This window comes from Nomascus leucogenys, chromosome X (genome assembly GCF_006542625.1).
Source record: "Nomascus leucogenys isolate Asia chromosome X, Asia_NLE_v1, whole genome shotgun sequence".
Taxonomy (NCBI): Eukaryota; Metazoa; Chordata; class Mammalia; order Primates; family Hylobatidae; genus Nomascus; species Nomascus leucogenys.
Genome location: NC_044406.1, coordinates 1,210,640 through 1,232,776, shown reverse-complemented (window position 1 = coordinate 1,232,776; position 22,137 = coordinate 1,210,640). Strand labels below are relative to the sequence as shown.

The 22,137-nt window shown below is 43.2% G+C and overlaps 1 protein-coding gene across 5 annotated transcripts in view; it reads right to left on the bottom strand.

Annotated features, from left to right (window-relative positions):
- The window catches only part of GYG2 (glycogenin 2), a 53,189-nt gene that overhangs the window by 6,344 nt on the left and 24,708 nt on the right, over window positions 1–22,137 (bottom strand). For 3 of the 5 annotated variants that reach the window (XM_030806474.1, XM_030806473.1, XM_030806475.1), the window contains exons 5-9: window positions 21,245–21,407; window positions 19,498–19,624; window positions 16,097–16,319; window positions 14,470–14,670; window positions 618–722 (exon numbers count right to left, since the gene is read on the bottom strand). In XM_030806474.1, the coding sequence (XP_030662334.1) occupies window positions 618–722; window positions 14,470–14,670; window positions 16,097–16,319; window positions 19,498–19,624; window positions 21,245–21,407 (819 nt within the window). The remainder of the gene's footprint in view (window positions 1–617; window positions 723–14,469; window positions 14,671–16,096; window positions 16,320–19,497; window positions 19,625–21,244; window positions 21,408–22,137) is intronic. The other 2 variants (XM_030806476.1, XM_030806477.1) reach the window with 2 other exon arrangements.

Below are 22,137 nucleotides of genomic sequence, written 5' to 3'. Positions count from 1 at the left end.
AGATGCTACAAGTTCTTATGCAATTCATGAAAGTTACATTTTCAGAGAGAGATTTGACTTGTTTATACCAAATGCCTACAGAAGCATTTTACCAAGATAGTCTCTCTGAGAGCTTAAAAAAAAAGGGGTTGTCCATAAAGCCAGTTTTCTGATGATATGTGGCAATAAAAGCCCAGATTCATAAGGGTAAATTTAGAGAAAAAAAAGAATTAAAATAAAATCCATAGTCATGGAATATTGATTTTAGACATGGTGCAAGTCCTATCAAAAGTTTAAAAAAATTAATGGAGACATAGATGCTATACAGACGCTGTATCTTTTTCTTATTAATTTTTTTAAGCAAAGTGGAAGAGAATAACAAAATGACCAAAAAGAAAACCCCACAATAAGTTCGAACAGGCAGCCAGATTCCTTATCCACCTGGATAATAAAGAAATAGACTAATTATAACACAACTTATTCCAGGTGGAGGAAACCACTCAAAAAAAAAAAAAAAATGGGAAGAATTTTTAAAAGCATATGGTGCCCCCACTGGTATGTAATGGGGATAGACACTGTGAGAAAATAACAAGCAATAAGAGAGCTGGCCATGTGTACGTCATATAGATGAGGAATACCAAGGTGGTTTCAGTCTCTGTGAAGTCTGCAAGCTGAGGGGAAGGCTGGGACAGTGGGTCACACGTTATCACGGCAGGAGTCTCAATTTCAGGACAAGCTATCATCTGTTATAAAGAAAGAGCAAAGGCAAGTTAAGTCAAACCTTCACGCAAATAAATGCAACTTAATTGAAAATACCCACTCTATTTTTTTCTGCCTCTATGGTGCAAATACAACTTGATATGGGATAGGACTGGGGCAAGGTGATACGCTCACCAATACCTGTCTTTGTTTCTTCTTCTTCTTCTCGGGCTAATATCTAAGTGCATTTTGTGACCTCCTTGCACCTGGACAGGACCATGGAAGTGATTCCCACAAGCAGATTGAGTGAATGAGAGGAGGTGATGTGAGTCACCTCTGGGCTGGGCAACGAGAGGAATAAGATATTCCTATCCTCTCTTCTTCCACCAGCCAGGTGAAAAACAAGATCCCTCCACCCTCTCTGAACTGGGCCTCCATAAGAAAATAAAACCAAACAGAGAACAAATCAGGTGACTCTTTTCTCAAGCCTCCCAAGGATGGTCCGTATCTAACACCATTCTAGATGGGGAGGAGGTAACTTAATGCATTACGTACAGTGGCTGCCACCAGCAACAGCGCCTAATCCTCCCAAGGAGTCTCGCTTGAGAACAGCTGCCCTAGAAGGTGGTGCACAACAATAGCAGCATCCTGGATCCCTGAAAGGCCGCATGGGGTAGAGGATACCTTGGCCACCCCAGCTGGCTGTGATACAAGTGAGAAATAAACTTTTACTTATTTGGGGGCTGTTTGTTATAGCAGCTAGCCCACCTTGACAAATACAGGGTCAAGAAGCAAACCTGTGTCCAAACACTGGGGCCCCCATCAGGCCAGGTCACAAAGCAGTTAGCTTAATGAGTGTGAGCAACAGAGATAAGGGAACACTGACATCCTCACTGAAAACACACTGTGGAATTCTTGGGGGTGGATGAGGTTGAGCCTCAACATGAGCCCCTCTTGCCTGCACCAGGCCAACTTAAGAGAATTGTAATCCTTCAAATGCAGACTCGCAGGCCATGATCCCAGAGATTTGGAGTGATGTCAGCTGGGGTGGAGATCAGTCACTTGGATACTCAGCTCCCAAATTTCTGATCCTAGCATTCCCTTTTAGGAGAATGTCCAGTTCATTCTCCTAATTGAGGCATGAATGTATGCATTTCACAGGTGTTTATGGGGAGGTAGGTAGCGAAGACTAAACAGTGGCCTACACAGATATGATCTGCACCTTCATGAAGCTTACTGTCAAAGACGACAGAAAATCAACAAATAACAAATACAAAATGGCAAGCCATGAGAAATTCTAGGAAAGAAAATGTTATCAAGAGACCTCACCTGGTCTAAAGGGGGAGACACTCCTAGGGAAGTAATATCTAAAATGAAGCCTGAAGGATGAGTAGAAGCCAATGATGTAGAATGACTGGAAATGAAGTAAGAAGAAGAACATGCTGAAAAATGCACATGAAAGCAGATCAGCATGTGCAATGCGCTAAGGCAGAGGAACAGGAGCACAGAAAGAAACAGAAAAAAGGTATCTATAAAAACTGAACACTCCCAAAAGTCATTATTAGTGAGATTTACTGAAACTTTAAGATGTAAAAGAGAACACTGTAATCATGAAACTTTTTTTTAATTTGACTATTCTAACTCATAATCACGAAAGTGCAATTTATTTTATTTATTTATTTATTTTATTTTATTTTTGAGACAGAGTCACCCAGGCTGGAGTGCAGTGGCATGATCTTGGCTCACTGCACCCTCTGCCTCCCGGGTTCAAGTGATTCTCCCATCTCAGCCTCTCGAGTAGCTGGGATTACAGGCACGCATCACCAAACCCAGCTAATTTTTTTGTGTGTTTTTCATAGAGACGGGGTTTCACCATCTTGGTCAGGCTGGTCTTGAACTCCTGACCTCAAGTGATCTGCCCGCCTCAGCCTCCCAAAGTACTGGGATTACAGGTGACAGTCACCATGCCCAGCCTATGAAATAGGCTTTAAATAACTTATTAAATAAGTTATTTAAATAGACACTTTAAATAACTCACAGAAGAATAGAGTGGAACAGTAGTTGCCAGGCACTGGGGGCGGGGTGCTTAGAATGAAGGCATGTTGGTGAAGGAATGAATATGAAGTTTTAGTTATACAAGATAAATAAGTGCTGGGGATCTAACATACAGCATGGTGACCACAGTTAACAATATAGGATTGTAGACTTCAAATTTGCTGTGAGAGTAGATCTTATGTGTTCTCAGTACCAAGAACAGCAGCAGGAGGAGGAGGAGGAGAAAGAGGAGGAAGAGGAGAAAGAGGAGGAAGAGGAGGAGGAGGAGAAAACAGCATTGATGTGAGGTGATGAAAATGTTAATTAGCTTGATACAATGATTGTTTCACAATGTATACATACAGCAAAGCATCAAATTGTACTCCTTAAATACATACCAATTTTTATTTGTCAGTGGTACCTCAATACAGCTGGAGAGAAATTTTAAAAAATTAACATTAAAGAAAATACGGGCTGCTTCTTTCAGATCTCAGCTATGTATGTAAAATCCAAACATAAAATTAAGTTCTAAGAATTATGGTGTAACACAAAATTGTAAGTGGTCAAAGACATCAGACAACCATGATAATAGTACTCCTTTTTTAGTAGATGCTCATGGCTGGCTGCTGAACGACACTCATAAACTTCTCAGCCATGATGCCTTTTAATCCCCACAGCCCTATGAGGCAGACAGGTTGAGCCTTCCCTCTTACTGCTGCAAAGTTTAATCTGCAGACAGAGATACTGTCCAACATACGAGAGCTAGCAAGTGAAAGAGTGGGATTTGGGTATGCGCCTCTGTGTCTGCCAAGCCTTGCCCCTGGGCTGTATGCAATATACATGATTTTCCAGGGTCTGCAAAACAATAAAATGAGTCTTGGGAAAAAATGATGAATGCAATAACTGCATTATCATAAACCATATGAATCCCATAAAAATGAATAATTTCCTTCTTCAACCAGGGCTGGTAGAGGGATGTCCTGGATTTGAATACTGACACATCAAGGAAAAGGACCTGGAGAAATGACTCTCTGAGTCGTGGGGCTTTCAGTGAGATGTCGCACAGACACTTACTGTGATGGATAAATGAAGCAGCCAGACAGGCAAAGAATAAGTGCTCAAAAAACGATTCCAGGAATTGGATTAGGGAAAATGTCAATCTGTTTCTGTCATCTAATTTCTCCCAACCATAAGCACATAAATAAGTTCCATGGGGCCGATCATGAAGTATAATCCTTCCTTGGAAGGGATTTAACTCGGGGTTATATGTTTGATTACAAAGGATGAAATAATGATGCAAGTTTTCAGCTTGCCTTCGGCAGATGTGTTAATCTTATGCATTTAAACGAGGAAGAGAAGTTCAGTCAGCCCTTGCTAATGTTTCTAATCAAGACCTACAGGCTTACTTAACAAGTAATATTAACAACCGAAACATAAACCAACTTTTATGAATAAATACGGCCATTATTTTTACTAGCAAAAAGGAGAAACTTCCCCCTTGCATATCATGCAGAGAGAAATTTTAAGATGAGAATGCAGCAATCTCAAAGTCCGCTCTTAAGAACATTTTTGGCAAGCTTGCGAATGCATGAATATAAAATGTGACTTTTACAAACTGCATTTCTTTTTATCCTTAGGTAATAACTATTCTACTGATGTATCCCCTAAAAGCCTGACTGAAGATGGGGTCACCTTGAAAGAAGAGACTCTGAAACTGGAGGCAGGCAAGAGAAGAATTCTCAGCTCATTGGAGAGACAGGCTGAGATATGCAGAGATGCTTAAAACAAAATGCTCTGTGTGGGAAGATGAAAAAAACTGAGAGAGGACATCGTAAAGGCAGACGAGGCAGGGAACAGATAGACAGCAGACACAGAATGTTCCAGTACACAATCCAAGGAGATAACATTTACAGCAAAAAAGGAAGCACTCCTTTGCATTATGGGCTGTAAATTTGTGAAAGTTATTACTGCTGGAGGTGGTAAATGTTAAAAATACAAATATATATGTATCAGCTCAGGAACTGAAATGAGATTTTTCCCACTTTCCGCAAATGGTGAAGCTGTTGTTTCACACTAAGTCTTCTGCCAAAAATACCTAAAAAGGCTGCACAAATAATGTATATAGAATTTTATTTATTTATTTGAGACGGAGTCTCGCTCTGTTGCCCAGGCTGGAGTGCAGCGGTGCCATCTCGCCTCACTGCAACATCTCTCTCCCAGGTTCAAGCGATTCTCTTGTCTCATCCTCCCGAGTAGCTGGGATTACAGGCACGTGCCACCACGCCTGGCTAGTTTTTGTATTTTTAGTAGAGATGGGGTCTCACCATGTTGGCCAGGCTGGTCTCAAACTCCTGACCTCAGGTGATCTGCCTGCCTTGGCCTCACAAAGTGCTGGCATTACAGGTGTGAGCCACCACACCTGGCCTAGAATTTTTTTTTTTTTTCAAGTCCATCAGAGAGCTACTAAGGCAGCACAAAATTAAGAGTGAAGATATCAGAGACAAACAGAAGAGGTAAACATTAAATTTGGCACCTTACTTCCACTCAGGGCAAATAAGAGGCTGGGAAGCTGAGAAACTGAGTAGAGTTGCCAGCAGTGCTAGGAGGCTCAGGGGCCCATAAATATTAATAATCAGGACCAATGAGGGACCCTGGTACACACCACAAGCTTTCTCTCGTGACCTCACTGAGAGGAGAACCAGAAATAGACTGGTCATCACAAACACTGAAGCCCAATTTCCCTCCAGCTCAGCCCCAGATAGGGTCTGGGCAAACTACCTCAGGGTATGGGCAAATCACATCAAATCACATGAATTAAAAAAAAATCCTCTTTGGGTTATGATAATATGATTCAGAGCTACAAATTGTCTTTGCAATTTTTTTTCATTTACCATGTCTGGCTGTCAATTAAAAAATTAACTATCATACAACAAGAAAAGACCAAATGAGTGAAAATCAAGAGCAAACAAAATTAAACAACAAAACCAAACCCACCTGAAACCCAGATACGTAATTTATCAGACATGGACTATAGTTAAATGTGAGAAATATTTTAAATAAAATGGGGAAAAAGATAAAAATGTTCAAGGTAGTATTGAAACTACATTGATGTTAATTTGAACTGAAAATCTCATGTTAATTTGAACTAAAAATCTCATGTTAATTTGAACTAAAAACATAACAACTGAAACTAGAATGTGGGTTTAACAACAGATTAGACATAGCCAAAGAGATCAGTTAACTAGAAAATAGGTCAGTAGACTGAAGTATGGGGAGAAAGATTGACAGAAAATGCAGATAACTGTGTCATAGATATATGGGACACAGTCAACGGTTCTATTAATGTTAGTAGAGGCCGGGCGTGGTGGCTCATGCCTGTAATCCCAGCACTTTGGGAGGCTGAGGCAGGTGGATCACCTGAGGTCAGGAGTTCGAGACCAGCCTGGCCAACATGCTGAAAACCCGGCTCTACTATAAATACAAAAAATTAGCCAGGTGTAGTGGCGGGTGCCTGTAGTCCCAGCTAGTTGGGAGGCTGAGGCAGGAGAATCGTTTGAATCCAGGAGGCGGAGACTTCAGTGAGCCGAGATCTCACCAGTGCACTCTAGTCTGGACGACAGAGCAAGTCTCTGTCTCAAAAAAAAAAATAAAATAAATAAAAAAGTAAGACATACTTCAACAAAAAACTATATTATAAATAAAATAAGATGCACTACAAAAAGAGTAAAAAAACTTGATAGCTTAAAAAAAAACTGAAGGACATCTGTAATCTTTTAATTAACTACATTTCCCCACCCAAATACTAGAAGACAAAACACTGGAGAAGATACTGATTGCAACTTTTTCCTTAATACATTAATATAGGTGGGAAAAGTTAATATTCAGCTTTACTTTTAAAAACACAGATCTGGGGCAGGCACGGGGGCTCACGCCTGTAATTTCAACACGTTGGGAGGCCAAGATGAGCAGATCGCTAGAGCCCAGGAGTTCAAGACTAGCCTGGGCAAGACGGTGAAACCCATCTCTACAAAAAATACAAAATATCAGCCAGGCGTGGTGGCACCTCCTGTAGTCCCAGCTACCTGGGAGGTGGTGGGAGGATCACTTGAGTCCAGGAGGTCAAGGCTGCAGTGAGCCGAGATCGTGCCACTGCACTCCAGCCTGGGCAACAGAGCGAGACCCCGTCTCAAAAACAACAACAACAACAACAAAACCAAAACACATCAACCTTGCCATCATTACATATACCAAAGTAGCTACTGGACTAAAGAGCCCCAGACGCACACTCAGCTTTTATGACATTATTGCAATTTATGAAAATAACCTTTTTTTTTAAATCTGTGTTTCAGCTCCCCTAAATAAAAATCCCAGAGTAACTCAGTAAATGGACAGCAGATGACAGTGATGTTGCACGACTTATTTCAAAGCCCACCAGGAGTATGAATTAATGAAATGGAATTTCTCCTGCTATCCATGGAGGATTGGTTCCAGGACCTCCCGGTTATACCAAAATCCACGGATGCTCGAGTCTCTGATACAAGACGGAATTGTGTTTGCATACAACCAATGCACATCCTCCCATAGACTTTAAATCATCTCTAGGTTAATTACCATACCTATTACAATGCACATGCTATGTTGATACTTGCTATGTCGTATTGTTTAGGGAATAATAACAAGAGAAAAAAGTCTGTGCATGTTCAGTGCAGATGCAATTTTGCTTCCCCAATATTTTCGATCCAAGGTTGGTTGAATCCACAGATACAGAACCCATAGATGCGGAGGGTGAGCTATATATCAGATACCGTATGGACAGCATCCCTCTCTTTTTTTTTTTTTAAGATGTTCAGAAATATTTATTGATTTATCCAAAGTCACATAACTAGTATACAAAACAGCTCAAATGTTCAACTCCTTGTTCAGTGTTATTAAATATTATCTTGGAAAATGTGACAGTAATATAATAATCTCCAATCAATCAACATACCTTTTGTTAAATAGAGTTTTGTTTTGTTTTGTTTTTACTTTAAGTTCCGGGATACATGTGCAGGACGTGCAGGTTTGTTACACAGGTGTACGTGTGCCATGGTGGTTTGCTGAACCTATCAACCCGTCATCACCTAGCTTTTAAGCCCCGCATGCATTAGCTATTTGTCCTGATGCTCTCCCTCCCCTCGCCCCCCAATCCCTTCCCTTTAAAAGCCAGAAGACTTCATTGTTTTTAGAAAAATACCCTCATCAGAAAATATATAGACCATAACAAATTTTTTTAGGTCAATTTCCCCGACCCACTATTCACCTACGTTAGGATGGAGAGGTGGGGAGAATAGGGGGTGAGATCGAGGGATGAAATTATGTGGACACAGGAACTCCAAAATACCTTTTTTTTTTTTTTTTTTTTTTTTGAGATGGAGTCTCACTCTGTTGCCCAGGCTGGAGTGCAGTGGCATGATCTCAGCTCACTGAAACCTCCACCTCCCAGGTTCAAGCGATTTCCGGCTAATTTTCGTATTTTTAGCAGAGACAGGGTTTCACCATGTTGGCCAGGCTGGTGTCAAACTCCTGAGCTCAAGTGAACTGCCTGCCTCAGCCTACCAACATGCTACGATTACAGGTGTGAGCCACCGTGCCCGGCCCAAAATAGCTTTTCCGTTAGTATTCTTTTTATTCTGTCAGGGTTTTTTGTATCTGTGTTGCAGTCAGCCAACATAACGCTCTCCAGTTATTTAAGGTTATGCTTATATTTCTTTTTCTTTTTTTGAGACTGAGTTTTGCTCTATCACCCAGGCTGGAGTGCAGTGGTGTGATCTCAGCTCACTGCAACCTCCGCCTCCCAGGTTCAAGCCATTTTCCTGCTTTGGCCTCCCGAGTAGCTGGGATTACAGGCGCACATCACCAAGCCTGGCTAACTTTTGTATTTTTAGTAGAGACAGGGTTTCACCGTGTTGGCCAGGCTGGTCTTGAACTCCTGAGCTCAAGTGATCTGCCTGCCTTGGCCTCCCAAAGTGTTGGGATTACAGACGTGAGCCACTGCACCTGGTCTAAATGCATTTTTGACTTAAGATATTTTCAGTTTACGATGGGTTTGTTGGGATGTAAACCAATTGTAAATCGAAGAGCATCTGTATTTAAACAGCTTTGATTTCACCTCCATCCCTTTCTCCCATTCCTGAATCTCTCTATTTGAATTTCTCTTCCTTTCTGCTAAATATTTAAGCGGGTCTCACGGTCTTCTACACACTGGGTCTCCAATGCCTGGGTGTCCCCTCCTTTCCCTAGGACCTACGCAGGCGTCCCCCCTCTTGCTGTAACTAAACATTTCAGCATCCAAGTCTGAGGCCAGCGTGACCTCTCCCCGCCTCCCCTTCACGCCGTGCCTGGGGCCGCTTGCAGGGCTGACAGATCCCTTTTTCACTTCATCACTTTCCTACAGATCAAATTCCATCTGAGCTGGATCTGTCTGTTTTCATCTCCCTTGCTGCCCCCTCTGTGATGTGCATATGCAGTTTATTCATTTAAGGGCCTGCAGTTGGGCACTGCCCTATCATCTTCCATTGACGTTTTCACAGCCCAAGGGTGGGCATGACAGTGGGGTGGAGGGAGGGGTGAGGCTGGGCATAGTCCCTGAGATGGGAGATACAGGTTCTGCAATCACTTTTGAGAACTGCTTAAATACCCTAAACAAAGTACGCTCAGCCCAGCTGGGGGTCATTTCCCCTCACCTTACCCTTGGCCTTGAGCTCATGCTCAAACAGACAGCAGAAGGGCCACCTACTGTCCCCAGCACTACCCAGACAGGGACAGCTTCTACCTGCAAGGGTGATCTTCATCTCCTCCTGGGTCTTGTTCTGGGCCCGGGAAACCGGCGATTCTCCAATTCTTGAGATTTTTTTCCCACCCTCCTCCTTTCTGCAATATTGCCCTTTGAGGATGGGGTGGGGATTTGGAGCCACGCCAAAAATATCCAAAGGGCACTGCAATCTCTTGCTGTGGATGAAACCAGCTGATGGTCTTCTCGTGGCTGCTGGCTGTTGAACATACTTTTTTTAAAAAAACAAAATTTACTTTTTAAAAATTGATACATAATAATTGTACATATTCATGGGGTACACAGGGATGGCTCAATACCTACAATATGCAGTGATCCGGTCAGGGTAATTAGCATATCCATCAGTCAAATATGTATCATTTCTTTCTTTTGGGAACATACAATATCCTCCTTCCAGCTATTTGAAACTATAGGTTACTGTTGGCTATAGTCATCCTACAGGGCTATAGAACATGACAACATATTCCTCTTGTCTAGCTGAAATTTTGTATCCTTTAACAAATCTCTCCCTATCTGCTCCTTCCCCCACCTTTCCTAGTCTCTAGTACACTCTCTTCTACTTTTTACTTCTTTTTTTTTTTTTTTTTTTTTTTGAGACAGAGTCTTGTTCTGCTGCCCAGGCTGGAGTGCAGCAGCGTGATCTCGGCTCACCGCAGCCTCGACTTCCCAGGTTCAAGCGATCCTCCCACCTCAGCCTTGTGAGTAGCTGGAACTGCCGGCAAGTACCACACACCCAGCTAATTTTTGTATTTTTTTGCAGAGACAGGGTTTTGCTATGTTGCTGAGGCTGGTCTCAAACTCCTGATCTCAAGCAATCATCCTGCCTCAGCCTCCCGAAGTGCAGGGATTACAGGAGTGAGTCACTCTGCCTGGCCTTACTTTTTACTTCTGTGAGATTAAATTTTTAACCAGCACTGGTTATTTTTTGTCTTTTTGATAATAGACACCACCTAACTGGGGTGAAATGAACGTGCTTTTGTGTCCTTGCTCATCTCCTTAGGCATTAAGGCAGGATGATCCTCAATTCTGTCATCACGATTCTCTCCATGAGCTTTCCTCAGAAGCCCCAATCCCTCCACGGGAAAGTCTCTCCTAGGTTTGGCTTGACTGGGTCTGATTGAAAGGTGGCTCACGGACGGACAAACACGAAGCTACATATCTATTCTTTAAGTTGCCACCTCATCAACAATTATGAATCCAAAGCAAAAGTAGAAGGGACTTATGTCAAGAAAAATCCATGGCAACAATTCCGTGGAGATTAATACGAATTGAACATGATGGGCGCTGTTTTAGAAAAACCAGAGTGCTGAGTGCTCTCACTCTGGAAATGGTTCTGTTTTTGCAGAGACTGGCGTGGCTACAACTTGAGCTGGAGCTGGGACTGGAGCATCCTGACTGTTTTCCCTTTTGGAGTCTCTGAAAAGCCACTGTTTGCCCTGGGAAGCTGGTTTTCAGGGGCTGTGACAATCCATGGAAATTCCTCCAGGGGCTGAAGGGTGGAGAATACACACTTGCTTCTGAAAGAGGGTGGCCGCCCTTACGAATGAGGGAGTGCTCACTGTGGTTCAGAATAAACTTTTAAGAATGCTTTTAAAATAGCCAGGCGTGGTGGCTCACACTTGTAATCCCAGAACTTTGGGGGGCTGAGGCAGGTGGATCACTTGAAGCCAGGAGTTCAAGAACAGCCTGGCCAACATGGTGAAACCCGGTCTTTACTAAAAATACAAAAATTAGCCGGGTGTGGTGGCTCATGCCTGTCCACCTACTCAGGAGGCCGAGGCAGGAGAATTGCTTGGACTCGGGCGATGGAGGTTGCAGTGAGCTGCTGAGATCGCGCCATTGCACTTCAGCCTGGGCGACTGAGTGAGACTCCATCTCAATACAAAAAAAAAAAAAGAAGAATGCTTTTAAGATCATCTGCAAAAACACAATCCTTTCAAATGATCCTTATTCAGAGAAACCTCAGGCCACAGTTTGCAAAACCACTAATATACAAGATTCAGTTACAGAATAAGATTAAAATTACACAACCAGAAATCAGAAAGACGGTTTGAAAACCATTTTCTGAGGACTCAATAGAGTCTTATGAAGAAAATAAATCTTGGAACCCCAATATCACCAAGCAGGGAAAAGTCCAGCTGGGAGCTGAGCTGCTTGGGGCCTCTGCCCCCCATTCTATTCACTGAGTGAGTCCCCCCTCTGCTCACTGAGATAAATGCATATCTGATTGCCTCCTTTGGAAAGGCCAATCAGAAACTCAAAAAAAATGCAACCATTTGCCTCTATCTACTTATGACCTGGAAGCCCCCGCCCCACTTTGAGTTGTCCCGCCTTGCCGGACTGAACCAATGTACTTCTTACACATATTGATACCTCATGTCTCTCTAAAATGTATAAAAGCAAGCTGTGCCCCAACCACCGTGGGCACATGTTGTCAGGACCTCCTGGGGCTGTGTCACGGGCGCGTCCTTAACCTTGGCAAAATACACTTCCTAAATTTATTTTTTCGAAGCATTCAATAATATTTCTTTTCTAGGCGAGGAGTTCGAGCATTCAATTATTTTCAATACACATCAACAGGGGATCAGAGTTCCCCTTTATTGGCATTAAGGTGCTGTAATGCACATAAAAGCATGAGCCTCGAATGCCACAGCATTCTTGGATACCCTTTGGTTTACAGTCTAAACTTGGTTGCCTACTAAACATTTAATGTAAATGCGATTTTTCCTTAGACATCCTGATACGAGCATGGCTCTGCACAATTGCAGCCGTTTTGCACATCATGTAAGAGCTCCACCGATGGAATTCTTCACATTCCAGCAGGAACAAGCAGAGGCCCTTGACTTTACTCACATGAGGCACGTCCTGGGGCCAGACCCAGGCTATCGCATGCTCAGGGCATACCATGAGGAATGAAAAACCAGAAAAGCGAATTTTACAACTCCTCAGTCTTCACCATCTGAACCTAAACATCTTTTCAACGCGTTTGGGTCAATGTGAAGTCACCACTCCAACACTATTAATGCATAAAGTTGCCAGAGCATAATTTATGCCATAGTACAGTGAAGCGTGTGGTGTCTTCCAGAGCAATGTGTGCAAAATCTAAAGGTCACTTGCTTATAAGCAACAAGAAACGGCCCTCCCGGAGCGATCTGAAATATACAGAAAAGAATCACTTTCCTTCAGCCCAGTCCCCAGATCCTTCCCTAAGTATGATCTCAAAATAATTCTGTTGAGAAACTTGTTAGGATGAGTGGTGAAGATTTAAAACAAGAAATCTTGCCGGGCGCAGTGGCTCACGCCTGTAATCCCAGCACTTTGGGAGGCCGAAGCAGGCGGATCACAAGGTCAGGAGTTCGAGACCATCCTGGCTAACACAGTGAAACCCCATCTCTACTAAAAATACAAAAAATTAGCCAGGTGTGGTGGCGGGCGCCTGTAGTCCCAGCTACTCAGGAGGCTGAGGCAGGAGAATGGCGTGAACCCGGGAGGCAGAGCTTGCAGTGAGCCAAGATTGGGCCACTGCATTCCAGCCTGGGCGACAGAGCCAGACTCTGTCTCAAAAAAAAAAGACTTCTTTTTTTTTTTCTTTGAGACAGTGTCTCGCTCTGTCACCCAGGCTGGAGTTCAGTGATGAGATTATAGCTCACTACAGCCTCAACCTCCAAGGCTCAAGCATTCCTCCTGCCTCAGCCTCCCAAGTAGCTGGGACTGCGGGTGCACACATCCATGCCTGGCTAATTTTTTGACTTTTTTCGTAGAGATGAGGTCTCAGTGTGTTGCCAGCTGGTCTCGTACACCTGGGCTCAAGCAATCCTCCCACCTCAGCCTTCCAAAGTGTTAGGATCACAGGTGTTGAGTCACCGTGCCTGGCCCCAAGAAATCTTTAAACACGATATTATTCCAAAGTATTCGCCTAGAAATTGGAGCTGGAGAAATGACGGCCTCCGTTATTTGTTTTGCAAGTAAGGTGTATTTTCATTTTTCTTCAACGGGGACAAAGTTCTGCAGACTCAGCCTCAATAGACACCACTGTGCAGGTCAACATTCATTTGAACATTAAACCCCAGCGGGAATTCATCTTCACTTCAACTGCTGCTCAAGTCAGGGGTTCGGTTGAAACCTCTCAGGATGCACAGCCAGGCAGCTGGGTCGAAGGGGCCCTGACGGAAGCCTCACTTTTCCAACCTGAAAGAGCTCTGGCTGCCCCGGAATCTGTAAACTGCGTGAGACTGAGCATCTGTCTCCATGTGGCATCAGTTTTTTGAGGCTGCTATATAAGAAACGGCCACAAACTGGGTGGTTTACACCAAGGCAGACTGGCCATCTGATAGCTCTGGGGGCCAGAAGTCCAGCGGATTAAAATCAAGGTGTCGGCAGGGTTGGTTCCTTCCTGGGGACCTGGGGGAGAATCCATGTCCTGCCTTCTCTGGCTTCTGGAGGCCTCATATTCCCTGGCTCGTGGCCTCCTCTTCCATCTTCAAAGCCAGCAGCCCAGCGTCTTCCAATCCCCTCTCTCTCTGGCCTCTGCTTCCAGCTTCACACTCCTTCTCTGACCTTCACACTTCTGCCTTCTTCTTTGAAGGGAGGTTTGTGATGACTAAGAGCCCACTCCCATAATCCAAGAGCATACCTCCCCAGCTCAAGGTCCCTCATTTAATCACAACTGCAAACTCCCTTTTGCCACACAAGGTGACATTCACAGGTCCTGGGGATTGGGGCCTAGACATCTTTCCGCAGGTGAGCTTGATTCGGTGTGCCATAATGCAAATAAATGCAGGAGCCTTGAATGCCACAGCAAACTAAAGACCAGCCCTTCCCCTCCATCTCCCCTCCCCAGAGAGCCAGGGAAGCCGGCTCTCTCTGCTCTCTCACTGCGAGCCAGCGTCTGACTCTCCATCACACCTGTGAAGAGTGCAGGTACTTACATCTTCTGAATGGCGTCCTTCAGGTAGGGACAGGGTCTCATCCACTATCTGGGTCGGCTCCGGAAGGCCCTGAGCAGGCTGCTTAGAACCCAGTGGTGAATCTGCACACGGCACACCGGCACTGGGTGTTGCATTTTCACACAGCTCTCCGACACCAGACGCTGAATCTGCACACGGCACCCCCACATCACTGAGGCAAAGCTGCACAAAAACAGACACATGGAGTGAGTCTTCCCTATGTCTCCTCAATTCACCTGCTGTCCTGGGGGGCGAGTGGGGCCCTGTGTAGCCAGGATTCCCAGCTCCCATCTGCCAATCATCGAATAATTGTCCTAAATGTTTTCTTTCTCAGAACCGTTTAACACTAAGCCTTAAAATTCCCTCCTGTGCAATCCAGTACTTAGTAATCCAGTACTCAGCAAAACACCCAGCAGGAAATATGTGGCAAGTCAATGTTTGTGAAGTGAATACAAATAAACGTCCACTTGCTAGTGTCACTCGGTGACAGATATTTTCAGCAGTCCTTAAAAAGTAGCCTAGATCCACCCAAATAAAAAACCATACTAAAAATTAAAATAGGGATTCTTTTCAATTTCCCAGGCAATGCATGTGCTGATGGCAGACTCTGTTGTACTAGCAAATGCTCTAGTTAAAAAAAAAAAAAGGCGGGCGCGGTGGCTCACGCCTGTAATCTCAGCATTTTGGGAGGCTGAGGCGGGTGGATCACTTGAGGTCAGAGCTTCCAGACCAGCCTGGCCAACGTGGCAAAACCCCGTCTCCACTAAAAGTACAAAAATTAGCTGGGTGCGGTGGTGGGCACCTGTAATCCTAGCTCCTCGGGAGGCTGAGGCAGGAGAATTGCTTGAACCTGGAAGGCAGAGGTTGCAGTGAGCCGAGATCACGTCACTGCACTCCAGCCTGGGTAACAGAGCGAGACTCTGTCTCAAAAAACAAACGAACAAACAAAACTCTAGTTTTCTTTACTCTAGTAAAAAAAATACTCTGGTACTCTAGTACAAATGCTCTAGTTAAAAAAAAAAAAAAAAAAAAGCTCAAGTTTTTTTTTACTTTAGTGAAAAAAGCCATTAGGAATAAGAAGATTCCTGAGTCCTAACTGCAAAAGGTCTTCTGCAAGGCAGATGCAGTCCACATTCAACACACTGCAGATACTCCACGATTTAGCACATCTAGGGGCTATCATTATATTTTTTGCAATCAAATTGGTGTCAATCAAAAATTTACAAAATCCTCTTCATACACTTCCTCCAATTGCTATCTCAAATGATGGTTTCAAGTGGAAAATTTTGGCCCAAATGACATCGTAATCAGTCATTGTGAACCACTTGTCCATGAGTGTCTCTTACTCTGATGAGGATGGCTAATTTCAATAACCTATTTCTGCACCAAGCCTATAAATCAAAACAGGATCTCCACTCATTAGGCATTCTCTATTTTGAGCTAAAACATAAAAATGTTTTTAAAAGGTGCTTGCTTCTCAGTATTCTTTTCCATGAAATACAGTATTTAGACAAAAAAGGGGCATTTCAAAAAAAACCACGCCAGACCTTGGTGACAAGGATGTTCTCCTCGTCCTCAGCTATGGGTTTTAAGGGAATCCCCCACTTACTGTGTGACCAGGAGGCGCGCGTGCTTCCCCCGCTTGGACGCTTTTATACAGGGGCAACACGCTGTTCTGGTAGATCGTCCACCAGAGATGAAGGAATGCCGCCTGGTGCTGGCTGCTGGGCGCTGAGCCCTGCTCCAACACCGAGCCACTCTGTGGATTGTACTGATAGTTCCAAGGTTTCATGGACCCCAAAAAGTGGACGACCTTTGCACTGGAACCGAATCTGAGAAGGAAACAGAAGGGATTCTGATTTCCACTCAGATGTGATAAAAGACACCCAGAAAGCATCCAACTACCATGGGGCTCCTCAAAGACAGCCTCTGAAGGACTTGTCCCAATGGGTTTCCATTACTGATTATTATTATTGATGATACTACTACTATCAGCATAGTAACCAATATATAATCAATAATACACTACGACTTCCAATGCAGTAATCAATACATGATCAATAATAATAGACTACTACCATCAACATAGTCATCAATATATAATCAATAATAATACACTACTACTATCAATGCATGTAATCAATATATGATCAATGACAATATATTCTTACTATCAATGTAGTAATCATTATGTAATCAATAATATGCTACTATTATCAACATAGTACTCAATATATAATCAATAATAATCTACCACTAGCAATGTAGTAATCAATATATAATCGACAATATACTACTACTAGCATAGTAATCAATATATAACCAATAGTAACATACTACTACTATCAATTCAGTAATCAATATGTGATCAATAATAAAATACTATCACTATAGTAATCAATATATAATCAATAATAATATACTAGTACTATCAATGTAGTAATCAATATATGAGCAATAATAGCATACCACTACTATCAAGATAGTAATCAATACATCATCAATAATACTACTCCACTGCTATCAGCATAGTAGTAGCAGTTTCATTTGCAGTTATTTTGCATAAAGATATATTTTTAAAATCAGTGTTTTTGCAGTTATTTTATTTTCTATATATCAAAAAACATAATCGTAATCCATTGACATTTTTTCCCAAAATGGGAAAAATAAATCGGTTTGGTAAAAACGTGAAGTACAGCAGCCCAAATCATCACATCCTTAAGATGACAGAGGCAAAAAAAAATAGCTTTGACAGTGGATAATGCAAGCGGCAAGGCAACTGGCTTGTTTTCTGTTTTGCAGGATTCTAAATTTTCCCCTTGCCAACTTTTTTGTTGTTCATCATCACCATCCTCCAGGAGGCTTTTTAAACTTTTCTTTTCTTGGATCACCTCCTCATGAAACATGAATACAAAAGTCACATGACATACCTATGTTCTGTACATTACATCTGTGATTATACATTAAAAAATAACAAGATTTCATTCCCAAGAATCAATCTCTTCCTTAGGGACACCGTGTCCTCTGTAGAGAATGCAGACTCTAGATTATTCATTCCCAAGGTGATTCTCAGATTCTCTATTTTCATTTATAGCCATACCTTCTGGAGCAGTAAATTTCACAGCTTCTGGTCCCCTCACCCCTGACCCTTTTAGGAACCCAAAGAGCTTTGTCCGTATGGATTCTTTCTTTTTTTTTTCTCCTGAGCTGAGGGTTGCTCCGTCACCCAGGCTGGAGTGCAGTGGCACGATCTCGGCTCACTGCAAACTCCACCTCCCAGGTTCAAGTGAGCCTCCCTCCGCAGCCTCCCAAGTAGCTGAGACTAGCGGTGTGCGACACCACATTTGGCTAATGTTTTGTTTTATTTTTTCGTAGAGACAGGGTTTTGTCATGTTGCCCAGGCTGGTCTCAAACTCCTGAGCTCAAGTGATCCGCCCGCCTCGGCCTCCCAAAGGGCTGGAATGACAGGCGTGAGCCACTGTGCCCGGCCATGTCCCTGTGGATTCTCTCTCTCCATGTTTACAATAATCGATACTAAAACTGAGAAATTGGAAAGCGTTTTTATCAATCACTTTAAAAAAAATCAAACCATTATGCAGTAACATAAATTTTATAATTTTTCATTTAAAAAATTTCTATATTAAAAAAAATCATTGTGAGAAGAGTGCCATCCATTTTCCCAAGAGGCGACAGCTGGTTCCTCCTAGCTCCATCTGTGTTCAGGGTATTACCTTATCACATGCCATGTAGTGTCTGTAAAATCTCAGCATAGACGCATGAGAAAATGGCAGCAAAAAGGGAAAAAAATCGCATCTTCAAATTCTTTTTTTAAAGTAGTTATGACTTTGAAGACACTTGAAAGAGTTGTGGGGTCAGGGTTCCTTGGGCCACACTTTGGGAATCATTGTTGTAGAGCCTTGACCTGCTGTCATTTACAGCAACAAGCAAGCAGGAAACGAGATATGTGCGTGTGTTTCTGTGTGTGTATATACATATATAAAGATGTATATAGATAAATAGATCTATGTATTAATATATAGATAGATGTCTAGATCTAGATAGATGGATCGATGCCTATATAGAGATCTAGATCTAGACACATAGAGAGATATATAGATCCACGTATATACATAGATATCTAGATAGATCTAGACAGATATACAGATATAGATATATAGATCTATGTATATAGATAGATACCTGGATCTAGATAGATAGGTATAGATAGATATCTATATGCATGAAGATCTAAATCTAGATAGATATCTAGATACATAGATATCTAGTTCTAGATAGATAGATATAGGTATCTATATAGTGATGTAGATCTAGATAGATATCTAGATCTAGATAGATAGATAGATAGATAGATAGATAGATAGATAGATAGATATTTATAGATAGATATCCAGATCTATCTGGATACATATGATAGATGATATATTAGATAGATAGATAGATAGATAGATAGATAGATAGATAGATAGATAGATATCTAGGTCTAGATAGATAGATAAATATCTACATAGATATATAGATTAGCTAGATCAATGTATATAGATATCTAGATCTAGATCTAGATACATATATATAGATATATAGATCTATGTATACAGATAGATATCCAGATCTAAATAGGCAGATATGGATAGATAGATAGATAGATCGATAGATAGATAGATAGATCGATAGATGTCTAGGCCTATATAGATAGATAACTATATAGACAGATACATATCTATATAGATAGATATAGAGATCTAGATAGACACATAGACATAGGTATCTATCTATACAGATAAATAGATAATTAGATCTACCTAGAGATAGATAGATAGATAGATAGATAGGTAGATAGATAGATGATAGATAGATAGGTAGATAGATAGATAGATAGATAGATAGATAGATAGATATTTTTAAATATGCCGACAGCTGGTATGTCTTCCAGGAGGGTAGGCGGATCGGTAATGGCAGATCTGGCAGGATTCGCCAGGGTGGAGAACTTACTGTTTGAAGGCAGGGCTGTAAGTGTACATCGTGTTACTACTCAAGTTATAGATGAACGGCAGGTGCTTGTGGATGTCTGCGGTCGACCAGTTCCTGAAGAAACTATTCAGTAAGCCTTGGTCCGCCCCTACACAAGGAGCAAACACAAAAGCAGGTTAGTAAAGCATGGCTTGGTCCACTCCAAGAACGCGAGATGTGCCTGAAGCTCTCAACGTAAACACTTGCCTTCAGGGTTACTAATTCCATGTCTTCTGTCTGCCAGCTGCACACATTCTCTTGGTTCTCAGAAAGGACTGATAACCCAAGCCATTGATAAAAATAAGTGCACATTCCCTCCAAAATTCTCCACCAGGAGCCCCCAGAATGAATGCTAAAATTGCATATGGAGTCCAAAGCACTCCACTGGTCCCCTAATGAATTCTCCCGGGCAGTGACAATGCTTTTCCCATCATTTTTGCCGGTTTTATTAACTCTTCCCCTTTACCTAGAGGCAATTCTTCACTGCTCCAGTATTTTCTTTTACTGTACAAAAATTCCAGCACATTTCCTCTCTACTGATGCCCGTTTCAACAAATACCCGGCTTCAGGTTGCCTCATTTTAATTCTCCCTATATTCTACCAGGGGTCAGCCAACTACACACTGTGCACGTTTTTATAAATAAAGTTTTACTGGAACACAGCCACGCTCTTTTCTTTTTCTCTGAGACAGGGTCTCACTCTGTCGCCCTGACTGGAGTGCAGTGGTGCAATCATAGCTCACTGTAGCCTTGAACTCCTGAGCTCAGCTGCTGCCCCCAACTCAGCCTCCCAGGGCTTGGTGACTACAGGTGCCAGCATCACATCCAGCTTACTTTTGTATTTTTTGTAGAGATGGGGTCTTGCCATGTTGCCTAGGCTGGTCTTGAACTCCTGGTCCCAAGCCATCTGCCCACCCTGGTCTTGAACTCCTGGCCTCAAGCAATCTGTCCGCCCTGGCCTCCCAAAGTGCTGGGATTACAGGCATGAGCCACCACGGCCAGCCCATGTTCAATGCCAAGTACAGTCATGTAACACATAAAAGTGCTTCAGTCAAAGACAGACCATACATGTGACAGTGGTCCCATAAGATTTTCTACTGTATTTTCACTGGACCGTTGTGATGTTTAGAACCACAGATACCTCCCATTATGTTACAACTGCCTACAACATTCAGTGCAGTCACGTGCTATATGGGTCTGTAGCCTAGGAGGAATAGGCTCTACCCTCCAGCCTAGGTATACAGTAGGCGATATCATCCAGATGTGTGTAGACACACTCTAGGATGTTCATACAGTGACAAAATCACTTAACAACACATTTCTCAGACCGCGTCCCTGTCGTTAAGCGAGGCGTGACTGTATGGTCAACGGCTGACTTCGTGTTTCATCTGCAGAGTTCAGTGTGTGCAACAGAGACCACAAGGCGTGCAACTCTGAAAACAGTTACTAACCAGCCCTTTAGAGAAGGATTTGTTCACCTATTTTATATGACTGGGTTGTGGAACTGTTCTTTCTACCCAGCAAGGATATTTCCAATGCTTCTCTCAACTGCATATTTCCTTATGAGCGTCCTGATCTCTTCCTACCCCCCTGACTGGCCATATTCTTCAATTCCCACCTCGGTCTTCAAGTGGCCGTTCCCAGATGTGGGGAAACGGGGTGAGGCTGTGATGCGGGTCCAGGAAGCAGTCCCGTTCTCTTCCCTAAGCGTCTGGGCTGCCCTGACTTACCGTCAAAGCTGCCGTGTTCCATGGCGTGCTGCAGCAGGAGTTTATGCGTGTGGAGAGAAGGCTGGAAGACAAACACCCCGCTATTGAAGCAATCCGGCCATCCAGGGTCTGGGGCCGCAGAAAACTCTCCCCTGTCGAACAGCTCATCAACATTGGACAGCACCTGGTGAAGCAAGACACGCAGAACCTGCCGCAATGCTTCCTTCACCAATGCTTCTGTTTTTGAGACAGAGTCTTGCTCTGTCGCCCGGGCTGGAGTGCAGTGGTGCAGTCTCGGCTCACTGCAGCCTCCACCTCCCGGGTTCAAGCGATCCCCCCACCTCAGCCTCTTGAGTAGCTGGGATTACAGGCACCTGTTACCATGCCTGGCTAATTTGTGCATTTTTAGTAAAAACGGGGTTTCACCATGTTGGCCAGGCTGGTCTCGAACTCCTGGCCTCAAGCGATCCGCCCATCTCAACCTCCCAAAGTGCTGAGATTACAGGCGTGAGCCACTGTGCCCAGCCACAAGTTTTTTCCCTAATGATTCTATTTTGTGTGTGTAAAATACTGTGGTGATAATTCATTCCTGGGGTAGGAACATGTCTTCCGATCCCCGTTCTCTTCAGCAGGGTCTAGCACAGTGCTCGGGGGTATGCTATGTCTGATTATAATAGACTGAACATCGGTGTTAGAAATGGAAATGCACATGACCTCACAGGAATCTACCAGTAAGAGGTGACAGCCCGGCCAGCATGGCGAAACCCAGTCTGTACAGAAATACGAAAATTAACCGGGCATGATGGCGGGTGCCTATAATCGCAGCCACTCGGGAGGTTGAGGTGGGAGAATCACTGGAACCCAGGAGGCGGAGGTTGCAGTGAGCCGAGATCGTGCCATTGCACTCCAGCTTG